Source organism: Cyprinus carpio, chromosome B8 (assembly GCF_018340385.1).
Source record: "Cyprinus carpio isolate SPL01 chromosome B8, ASM1834038v1, whole genome shotgun sequence".
Classification (NCBI taxonomy): Eukaryota; Metazoa; Chordata; class Actinopteri; order Cypriniformes; family Cyprinidae; genus Cyprinus; species Cyprinus carpio.
Window position 1 is genome coordinate 4,387,303 of NC_056604.1, and position 26,368 is coordinate 4,413,670.

Consider the following 26,368-nt stretch of genomic DNA (forward strand, 5'->3'; position numbering starts at 1 on the left):
AAAGATGTGGGAGATGGGAAAAATCTGTGATGCTCATGAATGTTGATCTGTGAAGAAATTAGAACAGCACTTTTTGGATTTTTTCTAATAGATGCAAGCGACACTAAAGAATGCAACATGTTTACATGAGAAGCTTTCACACATACAGCTTTTAGCATAAATTTAAGAGCATTTTTCTGTTTAGATGTCAAGTTTTGCATTGTAATAAAGCTGTAAGATTAACCCTATAATGCCTACTGTATCATATTTAAAACAAATTTACAAGACCTATAAATTATCAACATGATCAAAAACCTGTTGTACAGGGTACGGTTTATAGTTTTTTTTAGCATATAGGCCTAAGAATAAAATCTTTAAAATTTTAATTATTTATAAAGCATTTGTTTCATTTTTATTTTTTATAAAGAAACTTTGATTTTTATCAAATAAACATAAGAATAACTTTTGTATTTTTTGTAATATTTCTAGATGAACACTTGCTGGGATGAAGTAGGTTTACTGATTATCCATACATCATTTTTTAGAAAAAATAATGTTGAAATGGGAGTTTCAAATATGGTCATCAGGATTTTGAAGTGTATTTGTTCATCTTTCAATCACCATTGTATTGCATTGCATTAAATGTTTTGAAACTGCAAAGCTTTGATTATAAAACTTATTATCAGACATATTATTGGGACATATAGAGTGACAACTGCAAAGGATTTGCATTTGTGTATTCTTTCTTTCTTTCTCTCTCTTTACTGCCTCAATGATTTGATGTTTTATAGTGTTTAAAAAAAAAATGAAATCAGAAAAAAAAAAGTTTCGTGATATGCACTCCGTCACGACCTGATTAAAATGATTCCCGACATGCACTCTGAAGTCACATTCTCTGAATCTAATGATTCGCAAACCCACATCGAGGTCATGTTCTAAATCAAATGATCTGCGATCTGTGCTCCAAAGTTCCGATCTAAAAAATCAGCTGAAAGCATCCATTCATCTCATACCCTTGAACTTAATGTAACTGTCAGTATATATTGTAATAAACATTTGTGAAATTGTTATATTAGTCTCTATAGAGTGACAATAAATGTACAAAGAGCAAATGAGAGAAGCAGATGGACACAAAACAGCATAAAGTTAAAGAGGGTAAACTTTATCATTCAACTGATCTGTGCACATAATTATGTTTTAAACGTTGGCTACCTTATATGAATATCACACACATAAAGAATTTCTATTGGACACCCTGCACTATAACAGTTTACCTTCAAAGAAGACGCTTAACGAATTGATATCCACAATTATAATCACCAATATCAAAAGGCTAAACAGAGGCCAAAGCAACATTAAGTGAGTGTCGTCTAAAACAGCTGTAGACAGTTAGTGCCACTTTTCAGCAAAGCTCAATTCCTCGGAGCCGGTCCAGAGCCAGTAAATCAGCTTTATGAAACTGGCCCCTGTGCTGGACAAATATGATAAGTGTACGCTGGCTGAAAGGCACTGTGGGGATTAAAACAGTTCACAGGAGAACCAGAAGAGCCAAACACAAGTGGCCGTTTTGACAATGAACCCTCTTCAAATGCAGGATAAGACTAATGAATTACTTCTGGAGAGTCTTTTAAAAATATGCCTGCTTATGTTCTAGTGCTATTAAAATGGCTTTTACAGCTACAAATTATAATGTCATCACCATTCCAGGCGACTTATACAGTGAGTAATCTAATTAATTTTGAATTGCGCTTATGTATAGGAAATGTCATGCAAAATGTCAACATCTTTAAAGCATTCGAATTGTGCACGTTATTTCCTCCATTTTTATCTAGTCTAAAAGTCCAAGTTACTGAGATTAAGATTCTGCCCACCTGTAGATGTATTATATTATATTATATTATTAGATTATATATTATATTTATATATATATTTATATTATATTATGAGTTAATATATTGTGGGCAGAATCTGAATTCTCATCACACAATGGATGAACATATATAGTATAATAGTATCTGACAGGTGCACAGTGACATAAAAATAATTTAAAGACTGAACGCTCCTCAGACGTACCTCTAATCTTCATTGGCTCATTGAGGCGACATCTTTCCTCAAAAGAAAAATATGAACCTGTATTCCCCGTTTCCAGCTCCAATCAAAGCTCTACTTCCTTTCCTGGCATGTCTTCAGACATTTTCAACCTCCCTGCCGATTTGAAATGGTCATTTATTTCTTTTCACCCGTTTTCTGTTGTTTACCAGTGATTTGGACATCTGTCAAGGTAGTGAATTTGCCACCCCCTCTGGTGTCATTAGTGAGGCCATTTTTTGCTAAATCAAGTAAGATCGATGGGGTTATCAGTAGAGACCTGGACGCAGATCAAATCCAGTCCTGTTTGGCCGCCATCCCTCCTTTCTGCAAGCAAGGACGATTACCATACGACGAAGGGCGCCAGCACTGACTTTCACAGAGACCAGCGTCTTCAAGCAGATCTAGCAGTAGAGTAAACAGAGGAGGTTGAATTGAAGTCATAAAGGAAGTCTCTTGTGTCTGTGCAAAGAGATAAAAGATAGTTCAAAGCACAATATTTTCCTAAAATCTTTGATGCATCTTAGATAGTTCAGTCTGGAAATGAAGGCAAGCACCTGAGGCTGAAATGATGAAATTTCAACCCGAGCATCAAAACTTTTTCAGTTGCATTTATCAGAGTCTACAAAAATGCCATCAGATTCTAATCAGTGTTCAGTTACACTGAAAATTGTTCAGGTGCTACACAGCTCCCATTTCGAAATTTTAGACTACAGGTTGACTGTAGGACTCAAATAGTGAGCTGCCTACATAGACAGCATCCTAACTGAAATGGAACTAGTGGCTAATTTGAACACTCTGCATAGGCATCAAATCTGCGAATAATTTTTTTTCTCTTTAGGTGAAGTGCACGGGTTTGGTGATTTTAATACAAGCAAGCTTGTTGTGCTTGTTGCAATGCATTCTGGGAATGCACACTCAGGGAGCAATAAAAAAGGCTGCCTTAAAGTTTGGCAAAAATGAGGCATCTTAGTGGGGAGCAAAATTAAGTTGGCTATCTTTTGGAACAGGCTCCGCAGCAGGAGCATCTGTGGTGTCTTTAAATGTTGTCTGTGGAGGAAGCTCACTAGGTTTAGGAACAGAACGCTGGTCAAAAGTCACAGTCATTATACTTATGATTTCTGCACCTGGCTTGTGTCCTCATTACCAGAAGTCAAATTAAATGTTGAAAACAAAAGTTTTCATTTTATGAATGAAGCTGGCAACATTTCTTCTGAACAATAAAGATTAAAATTGACACACTCTAGTGTTCAAAATTTTGGTATCAGTTTGTTATGCTTTTCTTCAACAAAGATGCGTTAAATTGATCAAAAGTGACAGTAGAGACATTAATAATGTTACCATAGGTTTTTACTTCACATAAAAGTTTTCTATTCATCAAAGAACCCTGGTGGAAAATGGTTTTCAAAAAAAGTATTAAGCAAAACTGTTTTCAACATTGACAACAAGAAATGTTTGTTGAGCATATTCGCTCAGTATCAGCATATTAGAAAGATTTCTGAAGGATCATGTGACACTGAAGACTGGACTAATGATGCTGAAAATTCAGCTTTGATCACAGGAAAAAAATAATAATTGTAAAATATATTCAAACAGAAAAAAAAATATTTAAAATTGTAATAATATTTCACAATATTACTGTTTTTACTGTATTTTTTGACCTTTGAATGATAGTGTATGTTCAGTTAGGAGCTCATGCACACACAAAACTGCATATTATTTTGGTTTTCATGTTATTTTGCATATTGTTTTAATACGCTGCCAAGCATATTTGCATTTTGCATGTTTATAGGGAGGTATTAAATTTTTCAGGCTGTAAGAATGCCAAAATAATGTTAGAAAAATTTACATCATAAAGATAAAACCGGAGCGGTATAGAGAATAAAGACAGAAAGCATAGCTTAAGGAACAAAGAGCTCATGGCTCAGGACAGACTGGCTTGAATTGATCTATAACACAGTTGCCCAGGAAAACCAGAAAAAGTGCAAAACTGAGGGTGTGTTTACAGGACATCAACTGTGCTAAAAATGTTTATAATTTTTCTTTCTCGCTTTTGAAAAGTTTGGCATACAGACACTGTCAAAATCCCAGTTCACACAGATCCACGAAAATGACTAAAAATGCTGTATTATTCATGCCAGGCGATGTCACTTTGTAAATTACACACCTGCGCACATTCTGAAACACCAGTGCATGACATGGATAAAACTATGGTATCGCGTTCAAAAACTTGCTTCGGTTGTACTTGCTTACATAACTTTATGGTTGTAAACATTCCCTGAGAGAAAAGAGCTACAGCTTTGGTTACAATCTTTCCTTGACCGTTTGACTAAACCAAACCAGAGACATTCAAACTGACCAATCAATCAGCAAACTACAGCCTGCATAAACACCTCAGAAAATGTATCACTAGATAGTTAACGGAGATCTACAAGCAGGAGATGAACAACTGGAAATTAATACCTAATCAAACTGAAGATAAGATTTTAAACAATGTTCAGTGTTTAACAGGAATCCCAGCTTACATTCAAGGTCTTGTGAATTGAGCCAGATTCAATTAATGTGCTTAAGTTAACTGGAGCCACATTTCAACGACTTGTTCAAAAAGAAAAGAAACCACAGCTTTGGTTACAATTTTCTTCCATCCTTTCCTTGAAAGTGTGACAAGAGACATTCAAACTGGCCAATCATCAAAAGCATGCATTAACACCTTAGATAATACCCCTAAGGCCCTTTCACACTAAGATTTCAGATAATACACAGGTAATGTGTCCTGGCAATTGTTCCCGGATCGTTAGATTTTGGTTCATTCACACTGCCAGTGATTTCCCGGAATCTGTGCGTACGTTCACACACAACCCGTAAAGGTTCCGTAATGCCACGTGACATCAGGATGTGATGTGTAATGTACGAGTCGAAAACGCTAGGCAAGTTATTTAACTTAAGCTTGTGAACGATCTCAGCTTCAGTGTGGATAGTGAGGAACTATCTGATCTCTGCTTCATTACAGTTTGCACATATTTTTTTCGTCGTGAACGTTGATCTGCATTCAAAACACCTGGTAAAAGATTTGCACGATAACATGCGTCATCATTACTACACACCCTTTATGACATTGGTTCCGGTTTTTGTTCAAACAGAGCTCGTTCCGGGATTGAACCCAGCAATGTTACTATAGGTCCCCAACCCGGGATTGATCCCGGAATCAATCCTGGGACATGTTTGCGTTCACATAGAAGGTGATCTGGCAATTTTCCGGCAATTTTCTGGGACCAACGTGCAGTGTGAAAGGGGCTCTAGTTAATTAGTTAGTTCAAGACTGCAATATCCATGACATATGCCAGCAGGAGTCTCCCTAATGAACAACTGGACAGTAATGCCTAGAATAGCCATGAATCCAAATTAAGATCAGATTTTAAGCTCTTAATTGGAGTCTCTGCTTACATTCAAGGTCTTGTGAATTGAGCCAGATTCAATTAATGAGCTTCAGTTAATTGGAACCACATTTCAAAATACTTCAGGGTTTTGAATAGCAGTGCAAAAAAGATGCATACATGTCCATGCACATGCATCTTCATGGGGTTAAGAGCATCTCCACATGCAGAAAGCACATATAATCACAGCACTTGTGCACCACATGCATCTCTCAACACTGCGGCATTCACACAAATCCAGGTGCGTTCTGTGAGGCTTCACTTCTTTCTCCGATTTAATGAATGCCTAAGGTTTTTTGACTATTCTGACTCAGACTTTCAGAGACCCCACAGGCCAAATTACCAACGTACAGTCACAGCATGATCAAGCGTATTCCCTGCCGATCGATGCCGCATAATTACGTGTCATCTCCCATTCTGCAGAATTAGCCCTGTCGGCTGATGTCCCCTCTTCCTGTCTGCCCCTCTCTCATCACACATTGTTCAGCAGCAGAAGAACATCAAGGTTTGATCAGGTCCGATGCTGGTGCTGCAGCGCTACAGCAAACCTACTAATAGGCATCCTGCCGAGCTGTCACTGCATCCATCTACTGAAGGCAAAGATAAATTACTCTGCTTATTAAGAAACTCACACCACGGACCAAAACGGAGCAGCTGCAACTAAATACAGTTTCTCTCTGCACAAAAGGCACATCAAACGAAGCATAAATTCGATTCTAACGGTCAAATCGTGTGGATTGTAACAACAAAGCACGTCTATTAAGGTGACTGCACTTTTGCCAACGTTTTTTTTTTTTTTCACATTTCTCATTTTAAAAGTCCAATTCAAGTTTTCATTACTCAGAAGAGTGGCTTTCCGACTAGCTGGGGAATTTCAGAAGGAAACCACCGAGCAACCTTCTCCGCTTCAGTACCAAAGGTGCAAATAAACACAAGCGCAGCACTCCGTGAAATCAATCAGGGGAGCCAACAGGTGGCAGCAGTCCAATCCAGCATTTGCATTCAATGGCACAATGAGGAACATAACCTCGGCCTCGCTTTCTAAAGACCCCATTAGCATTTGAGTGAAAGCAGTCGTGGGACGACAAACGCAGCGTTTCCCCGTGTGCTTTACCTCATGTGACCCCAATAACTCAAGTTAAAACACTTTCACGCTGACTGAATCACACTTGGATGGGAGGCGGAGGCCAATTTAAAGGTGTACCATGTCATTTTATCCATGTTTTGGTGCTGTTGACAACACAGTTTGAAATGATTAAGACTCACACCAGCTGCTTAGAAACAGCCGTTTTAAGGTGCGATTAAACTTTATGTTCCTGCATATTCACATAGCAAAAGGACCTTTGACCAGCCAGGGAATTAAAATGTCACAGGTTGTCCTTTTGGCTCAATATAAAGAATACAAACTTGCTTCCTGTGTGTCCCACACGCAATAAAGTATGTTCTAGAACATTTCGTTCATGTTCCCATTAAGTTATGTAACGTTACTTCTGAATGTTCTCTGAATGGTCAAAACATCCAGATTTTAAAATGTTTTTATGCAAATGTCGTAAGGGAACATTATATTTTTGACATATTGTAAACATCATGGGAATGGTACTTTGGAATGTTCTTTAAATGTTCTAAAACATGCAGTAACATTTAAAAAAAAATGAAATTCAGAGAAAAAAAAAAAACTATTGAACATGAATGTATAAATAACATTTTTGTGCTAATGTTTTGAGAAAATGTTCTGCAGAAATGTGTGCAGAGAACGTTTCCCTGTTTATGCCAAAGTGTTGCAGGAAAGTGAGTGAGTGACGTGACATACAGCCAAGTAATGTGCACACACACAACAGTGAACACACACACACCATGAACACACACCCGGAGCAGTGGGTAGCCATTTATGCTGCGGCGCCCAGGGAGCAATTGGGGGTTCGGTGCCTTGTTCAAGGGCACCTCAGTCATGGTATTGCCGGCCCGAGACTTGAACCCACAACCTTAGGGTTAGGAGTCAAACTCTCTAACCATTAGGCCACGACTTCCCCAAGTGAAGTACATAATACACATGCATTAAGATCTCAGGAGTCAGATATGCCTGTGAATGCATTAACCAAAAACACTTTTGCGTGTCATTGCATCCACACCAGTAGGTGTCAGCAGGGGCTAAAATGAACACTTAGTAAGTAACACCTGTCTTTGATGAGTAAATAAAATGGTTGAGCTTGTAACTGCAACATATTACATGACCCTCACTGAACGTGACTAAATCAATGTGGACTCAAGAAAACAACTCATGACCCATGTGTTTTCCACCATCACAACATTATCTAGGATATATTCTGGGATGAATTCTTCCTCCAGAACTCCATATGGATGCACATATGTGGAATATTTCTCACATTAAGCTACTAAAACAGAAATAAGGACAACAAACACCATGGAAGGCAAAGTTTCACCAAAAAACAGAGACTTTTTCATGCAGCAAAAAATATTAACCTATTTATGCCCCATGCAAAAACAACTAAAAGAATTCCATTGTCATAAGGATAAACATATTCTATTAAACATAATAATATAAAATAATAATAATAATAAAAAAACAACTCATCTCATGACAGTTAGAAATATTTGTGATCCTGAACCACAAAACCAGTCATAAGTTGAATGGGTATATTTGTAGAAATAGCTAACAATACATTGAGTGGGTCAAAATTATCGCTTGATCTTTTATGGCAAAAATCATTAAGATATTAAGTAAAGATCATGCTCCATGAAGATAGTTTGTAAATTTCCTACTGTTAATATATCAAAACCTAATTATTGATTAGTAATATGCATTGCTAAGAACTTCATTGTACAACTTTAAAGGCAATTTTCTCAATATTTATTTATTTTATTTTTTGCACCCTCCAGATTTTCAAATAGTTGTATCTCGGCCAAATATTGTCCTATCCTAACAAACCATACATTAATGGCATGGCTTATTTAGATTATTCAGCTTTCAGATTATGTATAAATCTTAATTTCAAAAAACTGACTCTTATGACTGGTTTTGTGGTCCAGGGTCACATTTTTGCACAGTATGTGTTCTCTATTCACTCGCCATTGCCTCGTTTCTTAAAAATAAATTACACTTGGAGCCTGTATAAATCCCAATACCAGTGTAATAATAAAACAAATTATTCAGTGCAGCTTCCTTATTTAATTATAATTTTGCCAGTCAGCACTAAAAATTTCCGCCAAACTGCTTTCAGATAATTAAATAAAAAAAAGATATTGACATTAAATATTAGAGTAAATTAGATCATTCTGGGAAACAAAATGGTCCATAAAGTAAACATTAATTGAATAAAAGATACAAAATAACTATAAACTATTATATGAAATTTCAAGCCTTAATTATAAATATATATAGTGTTAGTGTTTCTGGAAATACTCAATATGTTGTGTATGAAATCATGTTTACGAGTCAGAATGGGTCATACATCTCAGCTGACTCATGAGCTGAAGTGTTTCTGAGATTTCCTGCTGCCGCTGTGTCTGTATGACACTTAATCACAGATTATTGAAAATACTGTACCGTCTTGAACTGTGGTAGTTCTTCAAGGTCAGATGTTATATGGAGCCATTCATTAGTCATCTGCTCAACAAAACATTATTTTGAGTTATTTTTGAAGCATCGCACCATATACAAAACCGTGAAGTATGATCACGCCCCCTGACGTCCTTTCATCTTGTGTCAGTGTTTTCTCACTAATAATGGACTGAGTTCACTGGATAAACCGCTTCATTGAAAACCACAACAAGATGCTTTATTTGTACTTAAAAAAGAGAGATAAGAATTCTTAAAGCTCATATCTCAAGGTCTTCAGGGAAGACTACATCGAGTGGTCTTTATTTCCTAATCTGCACCAATTATCAGCTGCCGCTATCTCAACGATTAGCTGTGTAGCGGCTGTCAGCCTTGAAGCAAAGCCTAAGGGGGGAAAAAATCTCCTGGCTTGCCATGAAAGTAAGATGAGAAGAACATTGCTTTTGTGTTAGCAAAGAATCAGCCTGAACCTCGAAAACAGAACTTTGGTCATGTACACCACCACTGAGCCAATCTGTGGCAAGTCAGCATCCCTGAACCACACCAGGGACATGCACTATTTAGAAGTGAATTCAGAATGCCCTTTAAAGTCCAATTCCAGTGCAATTCATTTTGAAATAAGAAAGCAAAAAGATGTCGAAATCTAGTCTAGATTCTAGAATCAGTCTAGAATCAAAGACATTTATAAAATTGTTGCATGTGCCAGCAAAAAATTAATAAAAAAATTAAAATGAATGCTCACGAGTATGTCTGATACATTGTTTTAGAAATTTTACCACTTCTAAAATTAACAATAGCGAAATAGTTTGTACCCATCTTGAGTTGTTTTACTGTTTATGGACACACAGTTTGCAAAATCTTTAGGAATCTGTGGAATTTGTATCTGGATATATTTATAAGGGTTCATCAATCAAATGTTGACATATGTTACCCTAATGGTGCTCTCTCTGTCTTGTGGTACTTTGAATTTGAAATTCAATTCAAATTCATACTGAGACCTGATTCCTAAATTGAATTGTGCACACGTTTACACTCACCTTTTGTTTTAGTCCTCAGTGGCTCGTGATGTTGCCAGGGTGATAATATCAGCACATCCACAGCTCTGTGTGTAGCTGTGGGAGTTTGAGGAGGCGTCGATGATCAAAAGAGCTCTTGACTGACAGAAGACTTCATCTGAATCTGTGTACACACATCCATAGCCGACAGTGACTGCAAGGAGAATCAAGTATTACATGTTTTGTAGTGATAATTAGTGTCTGAGCAGATCCGAGCAAACAATCTGATTCCCCCGTGAAATAGCACTGCAGTGTTTACATTTTTACATCAGCTTCTGTTCATTTCCAAAATAAACAGACACATATTGGCCTACTGGGCCTAATATAAAAATAAATGTGAATAAAACTAATAAAAATTATCACAAAAACCAAGCAAACTCAAGCAATCATACAATGTGCAACACATGTGACATACTGTAAGACGGTTCTCAGCTGGTTTTGCATTAGAAATTGTTTAGCAGAAAAAAACCTATCCTAAAACATAACATGAACTGTGTTAAAATTACCCAGAATTGCACAGGCCAAACAAATTCAAAATGACTCACGTGGCATAGACCAAGTAAGAAAAAGCACAGTTTTGTAAATCCAGAAACCGTAAGTATGATTTATCAATCTAACACACAGAACAAGCACTAATATTGAATTAGTATTAGTCATCTTATTGAATGGCAGGTATATCTGCACCAAAACGCCATGTGTGATTGGATTCAGGGCCTTCAGTTTCAAAACCAGCAAGAAAATATGTGAATCTGCTCTTTTAAATGTCATTGTTTATGATATCCTAACTATGGATGATTATAAAGCTAGTTATATTGTATTGTTTGAAATTACCGTTGTTTTTAATCCAGATGAAAGAACTGCTTTACTGTGTTTGAATCAATCACATGGTTTGAGCTTAAATGGCTGATTTGATCCTTTTACTTACTGTTATTCTCTGAACACATTTCACATTAGATAATCCAAGTGGAAACATTCACTGAAACGAAAGCTAAAATTCCTAAACAGAGGCAATGAATCACAAATCAAACATGTCAGGTCTAAATGGGCTGGTCAGCAGCCAGTTTCACTGAGTTTGTGGCTCTCGAGTTGTGATTGGTGGAATGCTGCGAGGGGGCGGAGCCTTAGAGGAAACACCTGTTTACCTGCTTCAGGTGAGAGTGAGAGTCGAATAGAGGAACTAGCAAAGAAAACACCTCATAGCTCTGCCGAGTTTGTTGGATTACTCTGCATTTGGTTGTTCTGTTAAGAGGTAATTTTTATTTGTTTCGCAGAAATCCCTTTTTTGAGTTTACGTAAGCTGTATGTTAACAAAAGAACTGAGCTTGTTGTGATAGGAAGGACTGCAGTTTGGACTTTACCCTTTATTAAAGCTAACAGAAATGAAATTCTTGCCTGCTCTGACCTCCATTAATGAGTTTTTCTGGCTTATTTAATTTCTTATGAGACTGAAATGATTACTGTAGACCGCCAGCAAGCAAGTGCTTAAATAAGGCTTACTGAATTAAAAACAGTCTGATTTCATTGTGAAAGGTGTGTGTGTGTGTGTGTGTGTGTGTGTGTGTGTGTGTGTGTGTGTGTGTGTGTGTGTGTGTGTGTGTACAGTACATGTTTAAGCTCTATTCACTTAGGGGACTCTCTTCCTCAAGGTTTAATTAATGTGTGTTTTATTGGCATCTACATTGGCACATGATTTCTTCCTTAAATGATATTTGAAATTATAGACACAAAGGTTTGAGGGGCCTTTCTTTCTGATAACTCTATCTCTACCTCATTATAATGTTTGAGTCATATACTGTATGAACTGGCATTCTCTTGAGTGATTTGCATTTTATACATGCATGCAAATAGTAATAGGCAGAAATATCAGCCAGACAGTGTTTGAGATGTTAGGATTTGGATTTGCCCATCTGGTCAAAATATCCTACCACACTTGTCGGTTGATAGTGGACTTTTCCTGTTTCAAAGTATTTATAGTGAATTTTAAAATGTGCTAAATGCTACTTAAAAAAATAAATAAATAAAGGGGTCATATGATGCTGCTAAAAAGAACATTATTTTGTGTATTTGGTGTAATGAAATGTGTTTATGCAGTTTAAGGTTAAAAAAAAAACACATTATTTTCCACATACTGCATATTATTGTTTCTCTTCTATGCCCCACCTTTCTGAAACGCGTCGATTCATACAAGGCTCATCGGTCTGAAAAGCGAGGTGTGCTGTGATTGGCCAGCTATCCAGCGTGTTGTGATTGGCTGAATGCCTCAAGCATGTGACGGAAATGTTACGCCTTTTAACATATTGTGATGCCCTATCCGGCCGGATCGATGAGACATAAACCCCATTATAAACATGATATAAACCTGATTTCTAGTCATGTCTTCTTTTGGAAGGCAAAAACAAACTAGATTCACTTTTTCAACGAAACAGCATCACACACCGCGGCCTTGAGTGAGCATCTTGAGTGCTTTGCGTGAACATCTGGGCGGCGTTATGCAAATCTTCCCACATACTGACGTAGAGAGGTGGAGGCATGTTAGAATGAGCCGTTTCAGGGGGGTGTGGACGAGTCTTAACTTTTATAAAGAATATCTCTTTGGATTTGAGACAGTTATTTTTATATATATATATATATAATGATGTTTTTAGATATTTTTGCTTTTATAAAATAGACAAGAAAAATATGATTCAATTGAAACTTTATATACATAGTAAATATAGAATATTATCCTCAAAGTAGACAATATATTTTAAATATTTTTTGTCTATCATATATATATTTCACTTTAATCATATACAGAGAGAGATTTCTAGTTGAAAAAATATGATAGATAGATAGATAGATAGATAGATAGATAGATAGATAGATAGATAGATAGATAGATAGATAGATAGATAGATAGATAGATAGATAGATAGATAGATAGATAGATAGATAGATGATTCATTTTTTTCCACCTTTGAATCAAAACTCAAGACTTTTTCATTTCAGCTAAAATGACATTTGAATTTGCCATATGTGAGAACCTTATCAGAATCAGATGATTCACGCTTGCAAATGAGGTGTCCAGTCAGCGAGGGACAATGACAGTCTGTGCTTTTTTCCCCCAGGTTTTCTGTGAGAGAAGCTGACATTTGGCTATGAGCAAGTTCTGGTTTAACTCCCCCTTACCTTTGGCTGCATTATACATCACTGCAGTATGTCTGAATCATGCAGGTGTGTAAAATATTACTTTTATTAATTTATTTAACAGTCTCTTTGAGGGCTTTCTGGGTTAAAGGTCACTTTTCTCTTCACTTTGTGTGGGCTGTATCGAGTTTCTACGGCAGTCAGTCTAAGTGTGACCATGGTATGCATAAATTAACCCTGCATATTAAGAAGTTGCACTGGCCTCCCACTCTACTTTATGCAAATTCTAGCCCTGAATATTACTGGATCTGAGATTCACTTCAATGCACTTGCATGTGCATTTCAGAGTTTAAAAAGCAGCAGATGCAGTGTGCATGAAACTATAAGGTCATTCATTATATGTGAGCGTGATTTGCAGCATATTAAATGTACTGAAATTATAGAGCATGAAAATGTTTTTTTTTTTTTTTTTACCATACATTGATGCTCTCAGAGTTTTAACCCAGCGTGTTGCTCAACACATTCATGCTTGGACTGTCTTTATTCCAGCTGAGAGAGACGATCCATAAATCACACAGACACTCCCTGTGTTTTGTGTGAATGTGCAATACTAACAGGAATGACACAGTCGTCTGACATGTTCTGTTGTTTTGGTGGTGCTAAGAACAAGACGAACTCGACAGTCTGTAGCATTTCTCTTCCCCCCCAAAAAAATAAAAAAAATTGCAGACTCCCCTAGCAAAGATTGCTCATCTGTACTCAAAGCAGTTTTTGGTGATTTTGAGACTGACAGGAGTATCTGAGGACAGTGGAGTTCATATTGCAGAGATCATCTTATTGCTGTTTCAGGCATCACGTCTTTTCATTTAGCCAGTCAGTTTCTGATAACAGTAAACCGTTGTTGTTTGATAACATTTGTATGACCATGACAGCGGTGGCCTTTTGTCCAATTTTAAATACATAACATTCTCAGAACTTTGGCCAATGGATTGGCAAGGTTCTCTCAAAATTATGAACAAGCGTGCTTTCACTAATGTTAACTTTACATTTGCTTTAATAATGTAAAAAAAAAAGAAAATACTCAAAAATATTACTTGGACATAATTTGTGGATTTTTTTTTTCTGAAATGTATTAGTTGGAATGTATTAACATATTAATATTAATACATGAAATGTATTAACGCTTTTTAAATGTTACTACTTAACTTCAGAAGGTTCAGAGAACATGCAAAAGTTCTCATAATGTTCGCAAAATGATAAAATTGAATGTTCCCCTCGACCACATAACCAAAAAAAAAAAAGTAAAGCATTTAAAAAAAAACTTTTTGATCATTGTGAGAACATTTAGAAATAGCATTTTCATAATTGGGAATGTTAGCAAAATTTCTTAGAATATATTTTGTTAACTGGGAATGTACTCAAAAGGTTAGCACATAAACACATCATTCATGGAATGTTTTTTTTTTTTTTCAGAAATGTTTTGGTTAGACATGCATCTAACATTTTATTTATTTATTTTTTTTAATGTTGGTACTTGTTTCAGAATGTTCAGAGAACAAAATAAAATAAAAAATAAAAAACTCAAAAGTTCCTTTCATTTGTATAACCAAGATTAAAAATGTGAATGTTTTTAAAAACATTAAATAAAAACGGACGTATTAAAACATTCAAAGAGAATTCAAAAATAACATTTTCATAACTTAACAGGAACATTAGCACAACATTGGTAAAACATATTTTGTTAGCTCCGAATGTTCTCAAACTGTTAGCACAAAAACATTATTTATACATTGTTCTTGGTAAGTTTGTGTGTGTGTGTGTGTGTGTGTGTGTGTGTGTGTGTGTGTGTGTGTGTGTGTGTGTGTGTGTGTGTGTGTGTGTGTGTGTGTAAGAAACGTTTTAGTTAGACAATCATCTGTTTTTGTTTGTTTGTTTGTTTTTGTTTTGTTTTTTAACATTGCTACTTGTTTCAGAGAACATTCAAAAGTAATGCTTCCACAATGTTTGAAAAAGAATGCAATAGAATGTTACCAGTAAAAAAAAAAAATATCTGTATATTCAGAATATTGAGAAAACATTCAGAAATAATGATTTTATAACCTAATGAAAACATTAATAAAAAAAAATGCTTCTTCTTAGAACAGTTTATTAGACAAAGTTAAGCACAAAAATCTGTGGTAGTCACAAACACAAACTGCTTTCGCAAGGACTAAAATTAGCATTACACCATGAGCACTAAGTTTGCTTTCAGAGTAAACATGCCTCTTTTCTATGCAACTTAGGCTTAATATAGAATGTTTTGTATTTACAGTATTCTGCTCGGTGCGGCTAATGCTGTGCTATTAGTCTGTGATAAAAGTATCTAGTGATCGTGGCTCAGATAATTGATCAAATAATGAAGAAGAGAGTTACAAGCAGCCATATATCCAGATTCAGCATGTCGTCAAGTGCACTTTCAGCATTTAAAGAGCCGATGGATGGTGTCTGGATCGCGACGGTAGAGTGATGCATGCAGACTGTCGCAGTTTGGTCTGTCCAGCATCATATTCCACAAGTTAGCACTCAGAACCAACCCACAAGATTGAAAATTGCACTTAGCAGATTTTCTATCACAGACAGAACAGAATGTGCAAATAAACGGCACTATTAGCAGCCGTGATTCATTATACCAAATTGCCCTCTTGATCTGTTTTTGAAAGTGTATATCATGGAAAACAGGACTATTTTGAAATAAATGGTGTCATGCCACTCCTTCCTCAGACCAATTATTGAAATTAAGCTGCAAAAAAATGGTTTCTTCAGAAATCATCACAGTTAATGGCATCATAACTATGAGCACGATCACATATCAAAAGGCTAATCAACAACTTGGAAGTTTTACTGATGTGCATCTCTCATGCAAAGCAGTTAGCTAATCATAAAAGAGCTAATCTGCATGTTAAATGTCCAGTTGCAAAAGCCAACACGTTCTCACTCCCAATTTATATACTGTATACATAATAAATATACACAGTACACATACATATATTATGTAAATAGTGCTGTCAAATAATTAATCACGATTAATCGCATCCAAAATAAAAGTTTTTGTTTACATAATATATGTGTGTACTGTGTGTGTGTGTATATATATATATATATATATATAGTATGTATATATAAAGACACTCTAAAAAAAAATGCTACGTTAAATACAACACAGTACTGGGTGAAATATGGACAAATCCAGCTTCTGGTTTGTTTTGACCCAGCAGTTGGGTTTAATGTTTAACCCAACCTTCTGGGTAGTAACTCAACTAATGGGTCAAAACAACCCAGTTGCTGGGTTTGTCCATATTTCACCCAGCACTGGGTTGTATTTAACCCAGCATTTTTTAGCATTAACTTTTATTTTGGATGCGATTAATCATTTGACAGCACTATAGGGGCAGCTGTGGCCTAATGGTTAGAGATTTGGACTTGTTACCAGAAGGTCGCAGGTTCGAGTCTCGGTGCTGGCAGGAGTTGTAGGTGGGAGGGAGTGAATGAACAGCACTCTCTTCCACCCCTCAATACCCATGGCTGAAGTGCCCTTGAGCAAGGCACTGAACCCCCAGTTGCTCCCCGGGTGCTGGATATATAGCTGCCCCACTGCTCGGGTGTGTGTGTTCACGGTGTGTTCACTTCTCACTGCTGTGTGTGCACTTGGATGGGTTAAATGCAGAGCACCAATTTCGAGTATGGGTTACCATACTTGACAAATGTCACGACTTTCACTTTCACTTTCACTTATATGTAAACAAAAACTTTTATTTTGGATGCGATTAATTGACAGCACTAAAAGCAATGGTGGACCCTGCATGTTGAAAAATTCGCATCAAAAAGGTATGCCAAGGGGTCCTGACCAAGTGTCAATATGTGATGAGTTGGGATTGAGAACGTGTTGCAAAAATACCTTGTTTGAAAACAAATTGCGTCTGTTTTTGGTGCAAGAAACTTTGACTTTTAAACAAAGCATAGAATATGGGCTCTATAAATCAATGTGCCAAAAATGCTTTACAGCTGGGGTTCTCAACTGGTGAGTAACAACAGATCAGTTCTGATAGGAAAATGTTTTTGAATGCAAATGATAAAATGCAATAGACCATATAGTCATAAGTAGTTAAGGCAGAACAATAAAAATGTTTACTGGCTTTAAGCAATGTAGTTGAGAACCACTGACTTATATTAATGTATAGAGGGGAAATTCAATTCAAAATGAATGATCATTAATCCATTATTATGTATTTCTCTCTATCTGTGAACCTTTAGCTTTGGCGGTGCAGGTGACATCCACAGGACCACAGACAGTCAAGAAAGCCCAGGATGAGAGTGTTACTCTGGGCTGCACATACAGCTTGGATCCTGCAGATATCGGAGACCTGGACATCGAGTGGACACGTGTCAGTCAAGACATGACCCAGAAAGATGAGTTGGTGAGAGAGTGCTGAGAATACAGGATAGAAATTAAAGCACATTCAAGCACATCCTGTATTGATAGTCAGGCTTGTTACTAGCATCTTTAAGAAATAACAAAAATGAAAATAGATCCGTTGTCTTTCGAAAGCATCAGAATGTGCTTAAAATACACTTCTTAAGATGTTTCTCAGAAGGCATAAGGTTAACGGCAATGTGAAGCCACATCTATTTAAATAGCATTTTTAAACCGCTTTTATATACTCATATGAGGGTTATTTTCATTACTTTCAACTAAAACTAATATTAACTAAAACTCACTTTCAATAACTAAAACCCCCCACAAATTATGATAAAAATAAAATAATGGTTAACTAAAATAAAATCAATAATGTATGTCTTTCTTGATAATTTATTATTATATATAATACAATATTAAAATAAATATAATTGTATTATATTTTATACAAATGACAAAAGTGCAACATACAAAGTATATAAAAAACCTAATTCAAAATATTAATTTAAACTAATAGTACATCAACAATACTATCCGTATTACAGTTAACTAAATCTAGAACGATACTTGAAATGAACTAATTAAAATAAATTATATACAGATTTCAATTACAAATTAATATAAATTATAATAAAACTGAATTCAAGTAAAATGTAATGATATTTTAAATATAATAAAATATAATGAAAAATAATGAATGAACTATATAGATGTTTAAAAAAACAAATAAAATGACAAAGCTAAATTACTAAATTCCAACTAGAATTAAAATTTAAAATAAAAAAATTCTCATTTATTTTAGAAAGCGAAAAATTCCCATTCCACGCTGAACTCAGTTAAAATAACAAAAAAATAATAATTAAAAAAAAATTGAATAGCATCTTATTAAAATACTAATATAACACTGACTTGGACTAAATGGTAATGGCAGTAAAATTACACTCATATTAATTGAGAGACTGGAATATTTGTCACACTGCATAACCATTTAAAGTGAACAATAAAGGAAGAAAGGTGCAAAGAAAGCATGCTGTTCTTTACATAACATCTGTTGTTTTTGATAAGACAAGAATGTAGGAATGTTTTCTCAGCTCCATGGAGATCACAGTCTCCACCTCATTATTCGTATCATCTTGATGGATTTTGTCATTTCCCCATTTCTACCTTGTCCGAACCGCTTAACCCCAGGCTTTCCTGGAATGCGTGTGGAGATTCGGAGAAATCTTTGCGTAAGGCTCCGTCTTAATGACGGCAGGTGGTTAGACCTGTTTTATTAGATAAGACTCACTGAGCTGTGTTTCTCTGTCTGACAGATCTTATCCTACACTGGAGGGAAACAGTTCCAGCTAGGAAGCCCAGACCTGATGAGTCGCTTTAAGTTTGTTGGCGACCCGAGCCGCGGTGACGCCACGGTCAGCATTTCCAGCGTCAAGGTCTCAGACACAGCCACGTACCAGTGCAAAGTAAAGAAGACACCCGGCATCGATTCGAGAAAAGTGACTATAGTAGTGCTGGGTGAGGATATGCTCATTCTGTGACTCTGCTGACCAGTTCTGACATTCTAATCAAGCCGGTTTCTGTTTTACCGGTTCTCTCCACCCTTGCCTGCCCCTTTCACTCAGTCGCTCATGATGACATGACTAGAATGGTAGGTGGGGTGGATGCTCTTTGTTCACATCTGCCTCCTGTTTTCCTCTGCTAACCTCGGCCCAACCCCGCCACCTCGTCTGTCTAGAGACTCAATGATTTCCACCCTCTTGTAAAACTCAGGCTCGGTGCTGTAAGCATTCAAGAGTCCAGTATATACTGTAGTCTAAAATTCACTTTTAGACTAGCTTGTTTCCATTTGATTTACATAGAGAGAGAGAGAGAGAGAGAGACGACTGTTCAAAAGTATGGAATCAGTAAGACTTGTAATGTTTTTTAAAGAAGTCTCTTATGCTCATCAAGGCTGCATTTATTTGATCAAAATACAGAAAAAAATCATTTTTAATCTTGCAAAATGTTATTACAATATAAAATAATGGTTCCTATTTTAATATCCTTTAAAATATAATTTATTTCTGTGACACAAAGCTGAATTTCCATCAGCCATTACTCCAGTATAAAGTGTTACATGATCCTTAAGAAATTATTCTAATATGCAGATTTATTATTAGAACTGTCAATGTTGGCAACAATAATTAGAATTATCAATGGTGTTTTTTTGTTTTTTTGTTTTAATACTTCGATACTTTTTTCAGGATTCTTTGATGAATAAAAAGTTAAAAATAACAGCATTTATTCAAAATATAAATCTTTTCAAACAATATAAATCTTTGCTATCTCTTCTAATAAATTTAACACATCCTTGCTGAATAAAAGTTTTAATTTCTTTCAAAAAAAAAGAATGAATAAAAAATTACTGTCCCCAAACCTTTGAACTGTAGTGTATATTGTTAGAAAAGATTTCTATTTTAAGTAAATGCTCTTCTTTTTATCTTTTAATTCATCAAAAAATCCTGAAAAAAGTATCACAGGTTCCAAAGAAATATTAAGCAGCACAACAATTTCCAGCACTGATAATAAATCAGCATATTAGAATGATTTCTGAAGGATCATATGACACTGAAGACTGGAGAAATGATGCTGAAAATTCAGCTTTGCATCACTGCAATGAATGTATATTAAAATAGAAAAACCTTATTTTACATCATAATAATATTTCACAATATTACATTTTTCCTGTATTTTTGATCAAATAAATGCAGCCTTGATGAGCATAAGAAACTCCTTTAAAAAACATTAAAAATTGTTCTGATCCCAAACTTTTGAACAGTAGTGTACAGTAGTCAACATTTGTAGTGGATCATGAACTTTCATCAGAGTTGTCCTAAAACCAAAACGCGTTATTGTCTTAGGATAACTTTTCTGAACTTTTTTGATCCACTTCAAATGTTGAGTACTGTATGTATATATATTATAGTTTTTGGACTGTTAGTTAATGAACAGCCATGTAAAATATTTTAAGTTTTTGATCCATATTAGTTTTTTTCCCCAGTTAACAAAACAATATTCATAATAATAACAACAACAAAATTATAATGATACCTTTATAGTTTTTATTAATATTTTGAATTAGTTTTTATTTTTATATTTTCTGTTCTTATTTTTTATTAGTTTGGGATTTTAAATATGTCAAGTTTTAGTTTATTTAATACACAAAATTAAACTAAATGAAAATGAGAAATGTTGCCCTGGCAGCTAACTGAAATAAAATAAACATTAACTCAAATATAATAAAATATAATATATAAAATATAATAAAACTTTGAAATAAATAAATATATATAAATATAGTTGTTGTTGTTGTTGGTTTTTTTTAAGTTTTAGTTTTTATGGTTTTATAGTTTTAGTTAATTATAATAACACTATATTGAATATTACCACAGTATATTTGACAGTTTTGCTGGCAACATAAATATATATATATATATATATATATATATTTTTTTTTTTTTTTTTTTTTTTTTTCATATGGCCATTCAGTTTTCTAAACAGCGTGACACAAATTTCACAGTCCTTCCTTGTCTCGCAACTCACAGATATGAGAGTGTCGACATGAAAGTGCATTCGCAGCCTACTGTACTTCCTTAAATGTGACGCATTTCTGTGAAACTGGATATGAGGGGAAAAAATTGTATGGCTTGATTTTATCTATATGAGGAATAATTTAGACTGTTAAAAACTGGTGTTGTACGCCAGAATGCAGTCAGGGCTGATGTGAGTTTAAAGCATGTATGTAAAATGTCATAAATCAAAATGAAAAAATAAGACTCAAATATTGAGACATTTTATGTTCTATATTGTCCAGCCCCAATACATGTTAATAAACGCTGTTTTTTCGATGGGGTTTTTCCCCCTTTTTAACATCTAAAAATCAAAATGGGATGCCTTGACCTGCCCAAAAATGGAAAATTTTGTCTAAGATTTAACCTACTTAAAAATGCAAAAACGGGAAAAACCACCTTTTCTAAAATCTTTTATAGGGCGGTGTTTTTAAAATGTGCCGTAATTTTCAGTTTTAGCCCCGTCTAAATTAGGCTTTTTTAAAAAGTGGCTGAATAACCCCCCTTTTAAAACCCGTTAAAAAACCCCCATTTTTAGATCTGTTAACAACAGAGTAATATCGGCCCAACAAACAACCATTCCTTAAAATTTTACTTAATTAGTTTTATTGCTTTTTTGTTTTTGATAAATATTCCAGAGTGCAGAATTTATAAACTGTACAAAACTCAGGGTTTTAGTGAACTATCTGAATGCCTTTGATCTTTTTGAATTTTTATAAGCTCAACAGAATGCGGGAATTTGGTGAATGCGCAACACTGTAAAACACCTTAAAAAAAAAGGTATGCCCCCCGAGCAGATCCAATCACCAAATCTAGAAATCCAGCATTCTCTTGGTATTTTGTCTTTTTGTTCAGCTTCCTACCCCCATATTAGGGGAACTGCAGTATTTTTTATTTATAGAGACCATTAGCATATGTTCCCTTTAAGGAAAAAATGCAGATTGCTCATTGAGGATTTTTTGAATGTATTTTTATAAACTATTTTTTCCCAGAGATTTGAAGACGAATTTTTTTAAAAAATTTTAGAAATTGTTTTAGGTTAAGGTGGGCCATAAAAATTGTCTTTTTTAAATCTTTATCTTGCAACCAATAAAGCGGGGGTGATTGCTGGGGCTGGATAGGTGCATTGCTGTGTCCCCTTTTCCCCTTTGCTAATCGGCCCCGATTTGTGGGGCAACAAGCGGCGCATGAAAAAGGGGCCCAATGAGATCAGGTGAGAAATATTGTGGTTTTTTAAAGTTGCAAGAAAATGAAATAAGGCCCCAAATTTAAAATTTTAATTTAACAGTTAAAAGTGGCTCAATTTATAAAAAAGTTTATGGCTTCAATTTTTAATTTTGGGGCCCCAAATTTTCCTAAAACAGGGAAAACTTTAAAAAAAATTTTAAAAAAAACTTTTTGAAAATTTTGTCCGAATAATTATTTATTTGTCTGTGGGGGTTAATTTAAAAAATGGATCAGTGATGAGAGTTGAGGGGAGGGGATTTGGGAAAACCTGGCTTAGACCAAGTCATTTTCACCAGAAGGTCCCGTTTTATATACTTTTTAATTTTAAAACCAAAATGGGAAATGCATCATTATGCCTTTTTCTGTATCAAGTCCAGAATATTAAGGGAAGAAATCACAGGGAAAAAGGACTTTTAAACTAATAGATATAACCCTATTTTACCATTTTTAATCGCAGGCATTAAGACAACTGTTTTTTTCACAAGTTTCTGAAAAACTATTTTTAAAAATGCAAATATAGATGGAATGAAACCCACTAATTTGACAGATAAGACTTGAACCACTGTAAAACTGTCCCACTAATTCCAATTAAATGGGATAACCACTTTATAAGAATCATGTGATCAATTGTGTCAAAAGCTGCACTTAAGTGCAATAAAATCAGAGCTGCCGGGTTTTCCTGCATCTCTGATTATACGGAGGTCATTAACAACTCTTAAAAGTGCAGACTCAGTGCTGTGACCTGCCCTAAAACTGGACTGAAATTTGTCTAAGATCTCATACCTACTTAAAAATGACATTAACTGGGAATAGACCACCTTTTCTAAAATCTTTGATAGGCATGGTAGTTTTGAGATGTGCCGATAATTCTTCAGTTCTAGCCAGTCTAAATTAGGCTTTTTAAGAAGTGGCTGAATAACCGCCTGCTTAAGACCTGTTAAAAACAACTCCATTTTGAGACTACTGTTAACAACAGAAGTAATACTCGGCCCAACAACATCAACCATCTCCTTAAAATGTCTTACTTACATGGTACGTATATTTGCTTTGTTGTTTATGATAAGTATTCGCGAGAGTGCAGAATTCATAACACTGTACAAAACTCAGGTGTTTCAGTGATGACTCATCTGAATGCCTTTGATTGGCTGTTGCATTCATAAGCTCAACAGAATCGCGTGTAATTGGTTGTAATGCGCAACACTGTAAACACACCTTAAAAGAAAGGTGATGCAACAGGAGCAGATGCCAATCACCTTAAATCTAGAAATCCAGACATTCTCTTGTGTATTCTGCTCATTTCTGTTCAGCGTTCATACCTCATATTCAGGGTAACTGCAGTAGCTTATCTATTTATAGAGACCATTATGCAGTATGTGTCCTTGAATGAAATATGCAGACTTGCTCAATTGAGGATTTTATGACATGTTATTTTCATAAACCTATTTATTCTCCAGATGATTTCGTAAGACTGAATATTTTGTGAAACTTCAGATTAATTGTTTCTCAGGTTAAGCGTGAGCCACTACATAATCTGTCTTTTATCTAAATCTTTTATCTCTAGCAACCAATAAAGCGGGAGTGATTGCTGGAGCTGTGATAGGTGCATTGCTGTTGCTGCTCCTCCTCCTTTTGCTAATCTGGCTCCTGATTTGCTGTTGCAACAAGCGGCGCTATGAAAAAGAGGTTGCCAATGAGATCAGGTGAGATATTGCTGGTTTATTATAAGTTGCAATGAAACTGAAGTAATGGCCCCAAATTAAGAATTAATTCCAACAGTTAAATTGTGGCTACAATTTATAAACAGTTTATGGCTTCAATTTATATTGTGGCCACAATTTACCTAAAACAAGGGAAAAACTTAATAAAATTATAAAAATAATTCTTGGTGAAAAATTCTTGTCCAGAATAATTATATTTATTGTCTGCATGCATCGATGGTTGATTGAATGTTGAAATGTGGGCGTTATATTTAAAAATGGAGTCAGATGATCGAGAGCTTGCAGGGGAGGGTGATTGGAAAAGCCTGGCTTATGTCACCATATGTCATTTTCACCAGAAGGTCCAGTTATATATACTTTTTAATTATAAGCCAAAGTGGGAACATGCATCATTAATGCCTTTGCTGTATCAAGTCCAGAATATTAAGGCAAGACATCACAGGTGAATAGGGACAAATTTAAACTAATAGATATAACCATACTTCACCAGTTGATTAATCGCAGTGCATTAAGACAACTGTTTTGTATCACAAGTTTCTGAAATCTTATTTTTAAATATGCAAATATAGATAGGAATGAAACTGTAAAGTGTAGTGTATGTTAGTTCTGCTAAAGTGTTGATTTCTGGAATCACTTTTAAAGATGCATATTGTATTTGAAACATCATTTTCGCAAAAGGTTGATGGACATATATTCCCTGAAATGCAAAAACTTGTTGGTTGTGTTGACAAATTAATATTTTGTTAAAAAATAATGGAAAGAACTCCTTGGTTCTTTATCACACCGGCTAAATTACATATTTTTGCTTAAAAAGGGTGAAAATCACCAAAGCGCAACAAGCGCATTTCATCACAAATTAAAAATTATCAAAATAAGTTGAGAAATGTTTTGCTGAGTTAGAACAATGTAAAAACATAAGTTGCCATGACTTACTGATCATACTGTTTTTTTTTCTTTTTTTTTTTTACAACAAACAACTTTTGGGGGGGATTTTTGGAAATTCATTCAAAGTCTTTTTGGCTCAAAAACCTGAGCGGTTTGAATGGGCTCAACACTGACATACTGTCTGACTACATGCTCAAAACTTTCCCTTCCGCTGCAGAAGTAGATCATAGTTGAAGAATGTTTCACAACAAATCATGGGTAAAAGCCTTCTGACTAATCAGCAACACTGGTTATACATCAATCACAACCACACCCAATAATGATTATCTCAACTGGATTAGTCCCAGATATATGTATGTGACCTCTTTCTACTTCGGCTATACTGTAAATACAAATTTGGATAACATCAAGTGACACGTTCCTTTCTTCTACCGTATTTTAGGGAGGACGCTGCAGCTCCGGAGAGTCGCCCGGGAAGCCGTAACTCCAGCTTCCGTTCTATACTGAATTATCGTGTCCATTCGGGGATCCATTACAGCTCTGTGGGCAAAGCCGATGTCACACGGGTTGAATCGGGCCGCAGCAGTACCCACACCGAACGCGGCAGAGTCCAAAGGGAAGCCAGCATGCCTGCGTCTGATCACAGGCCTCCGCTCAGATACGACAGCAGATATGGATACCCTGTATAACCACCGACGTCCTGCCAGGGGACACAGCACTGAAAAGATTAAACTCACTCAAAAGATGCAATACTGTGCAAGACCATGGCAAGATGGGAGAATGTTAAAACTGTACAGAAGAATATTCACATATGTGAATTTTCCTATGTTCAGGATAGAGATCTTCTAATATATGTGTATAGTTGTGTTGATGTATTTTTGTATGATTGTTTTATAAGCATTTAGGAAAATGTGGTCATGGTAATAATTTGAATATATTAAACTAACAAACCCTTTCACTTCTCAATAAATTCAGTCTTTTAAGATTGAAAGTAAGAGACTTAAAGTGTCATCTGAGTGGTTGTTTGCAAGGGTGATTATATAAAATATATCAAATTATATTATATAAAACATTATATAAAAATAATGATATTCTTATTTGAACACATTTTTTTTTTTTTTTTTTTTTTTTTTTTTTTACAAATGTTCAAAATTAGATTATTTATAAAAAAAGGGAAAAAAAAGACTAAATTATTCATGCCCCCTGACCCATATGCAA

The 26,368-nt window shown here is 35.2% G+C and overlaps 1 protein-coding gene and 1 long non-coding RNA gene across 2 annotated transcripts; one reads left to right on the forward strand and one right to left on the reverse strand.

The window, feature by feature from the left end:
• Positions 1-485: 485 nt before the first annotated feature.
• On the reverse strand, positions 486-11,211 carry LOC122138214. Its single transcript, XR_006155393.1, has 3 exons — positions 11,059-11,211; positions 10,116-10,287; positions 486-2,471 (listed from the first exon to the last, which is right to left on the reverse strand). It is a non-coding gene; the product is annotated as an uncharacterized LOC122138214 (long non-coding RNA).
• Positions 11,212-11,245: 34 nt separating this feature from the next.
• LOC109094555 (coxsackievirus and adenovirus receptor homolog) lies at positions 11,246-26,150 on the forward strand. The gene is made up of 6 exons (XM_042730397.1): positions 11,246-11,382; positions 13,241-13,346; positions 17,550-17,713; positions 19,026-19,246; positions 24,077-24,247; positions 25,593-26,150. The coding sequence occupies exons 2-6, from the start codon at positions 13,271-13,273 to the stop codon at positions 25,837-25,839; spliced, it is 879 nt and encodes a 292-aa protein (XP_042586331.1). The 5' UTR covers positions 11,246-11,382; positions 13,241-13,270; the 3' UTR covers positions 25,840-26,150.
• Positions 26,151-26,368: the final 218 nt, after the last annotated feature.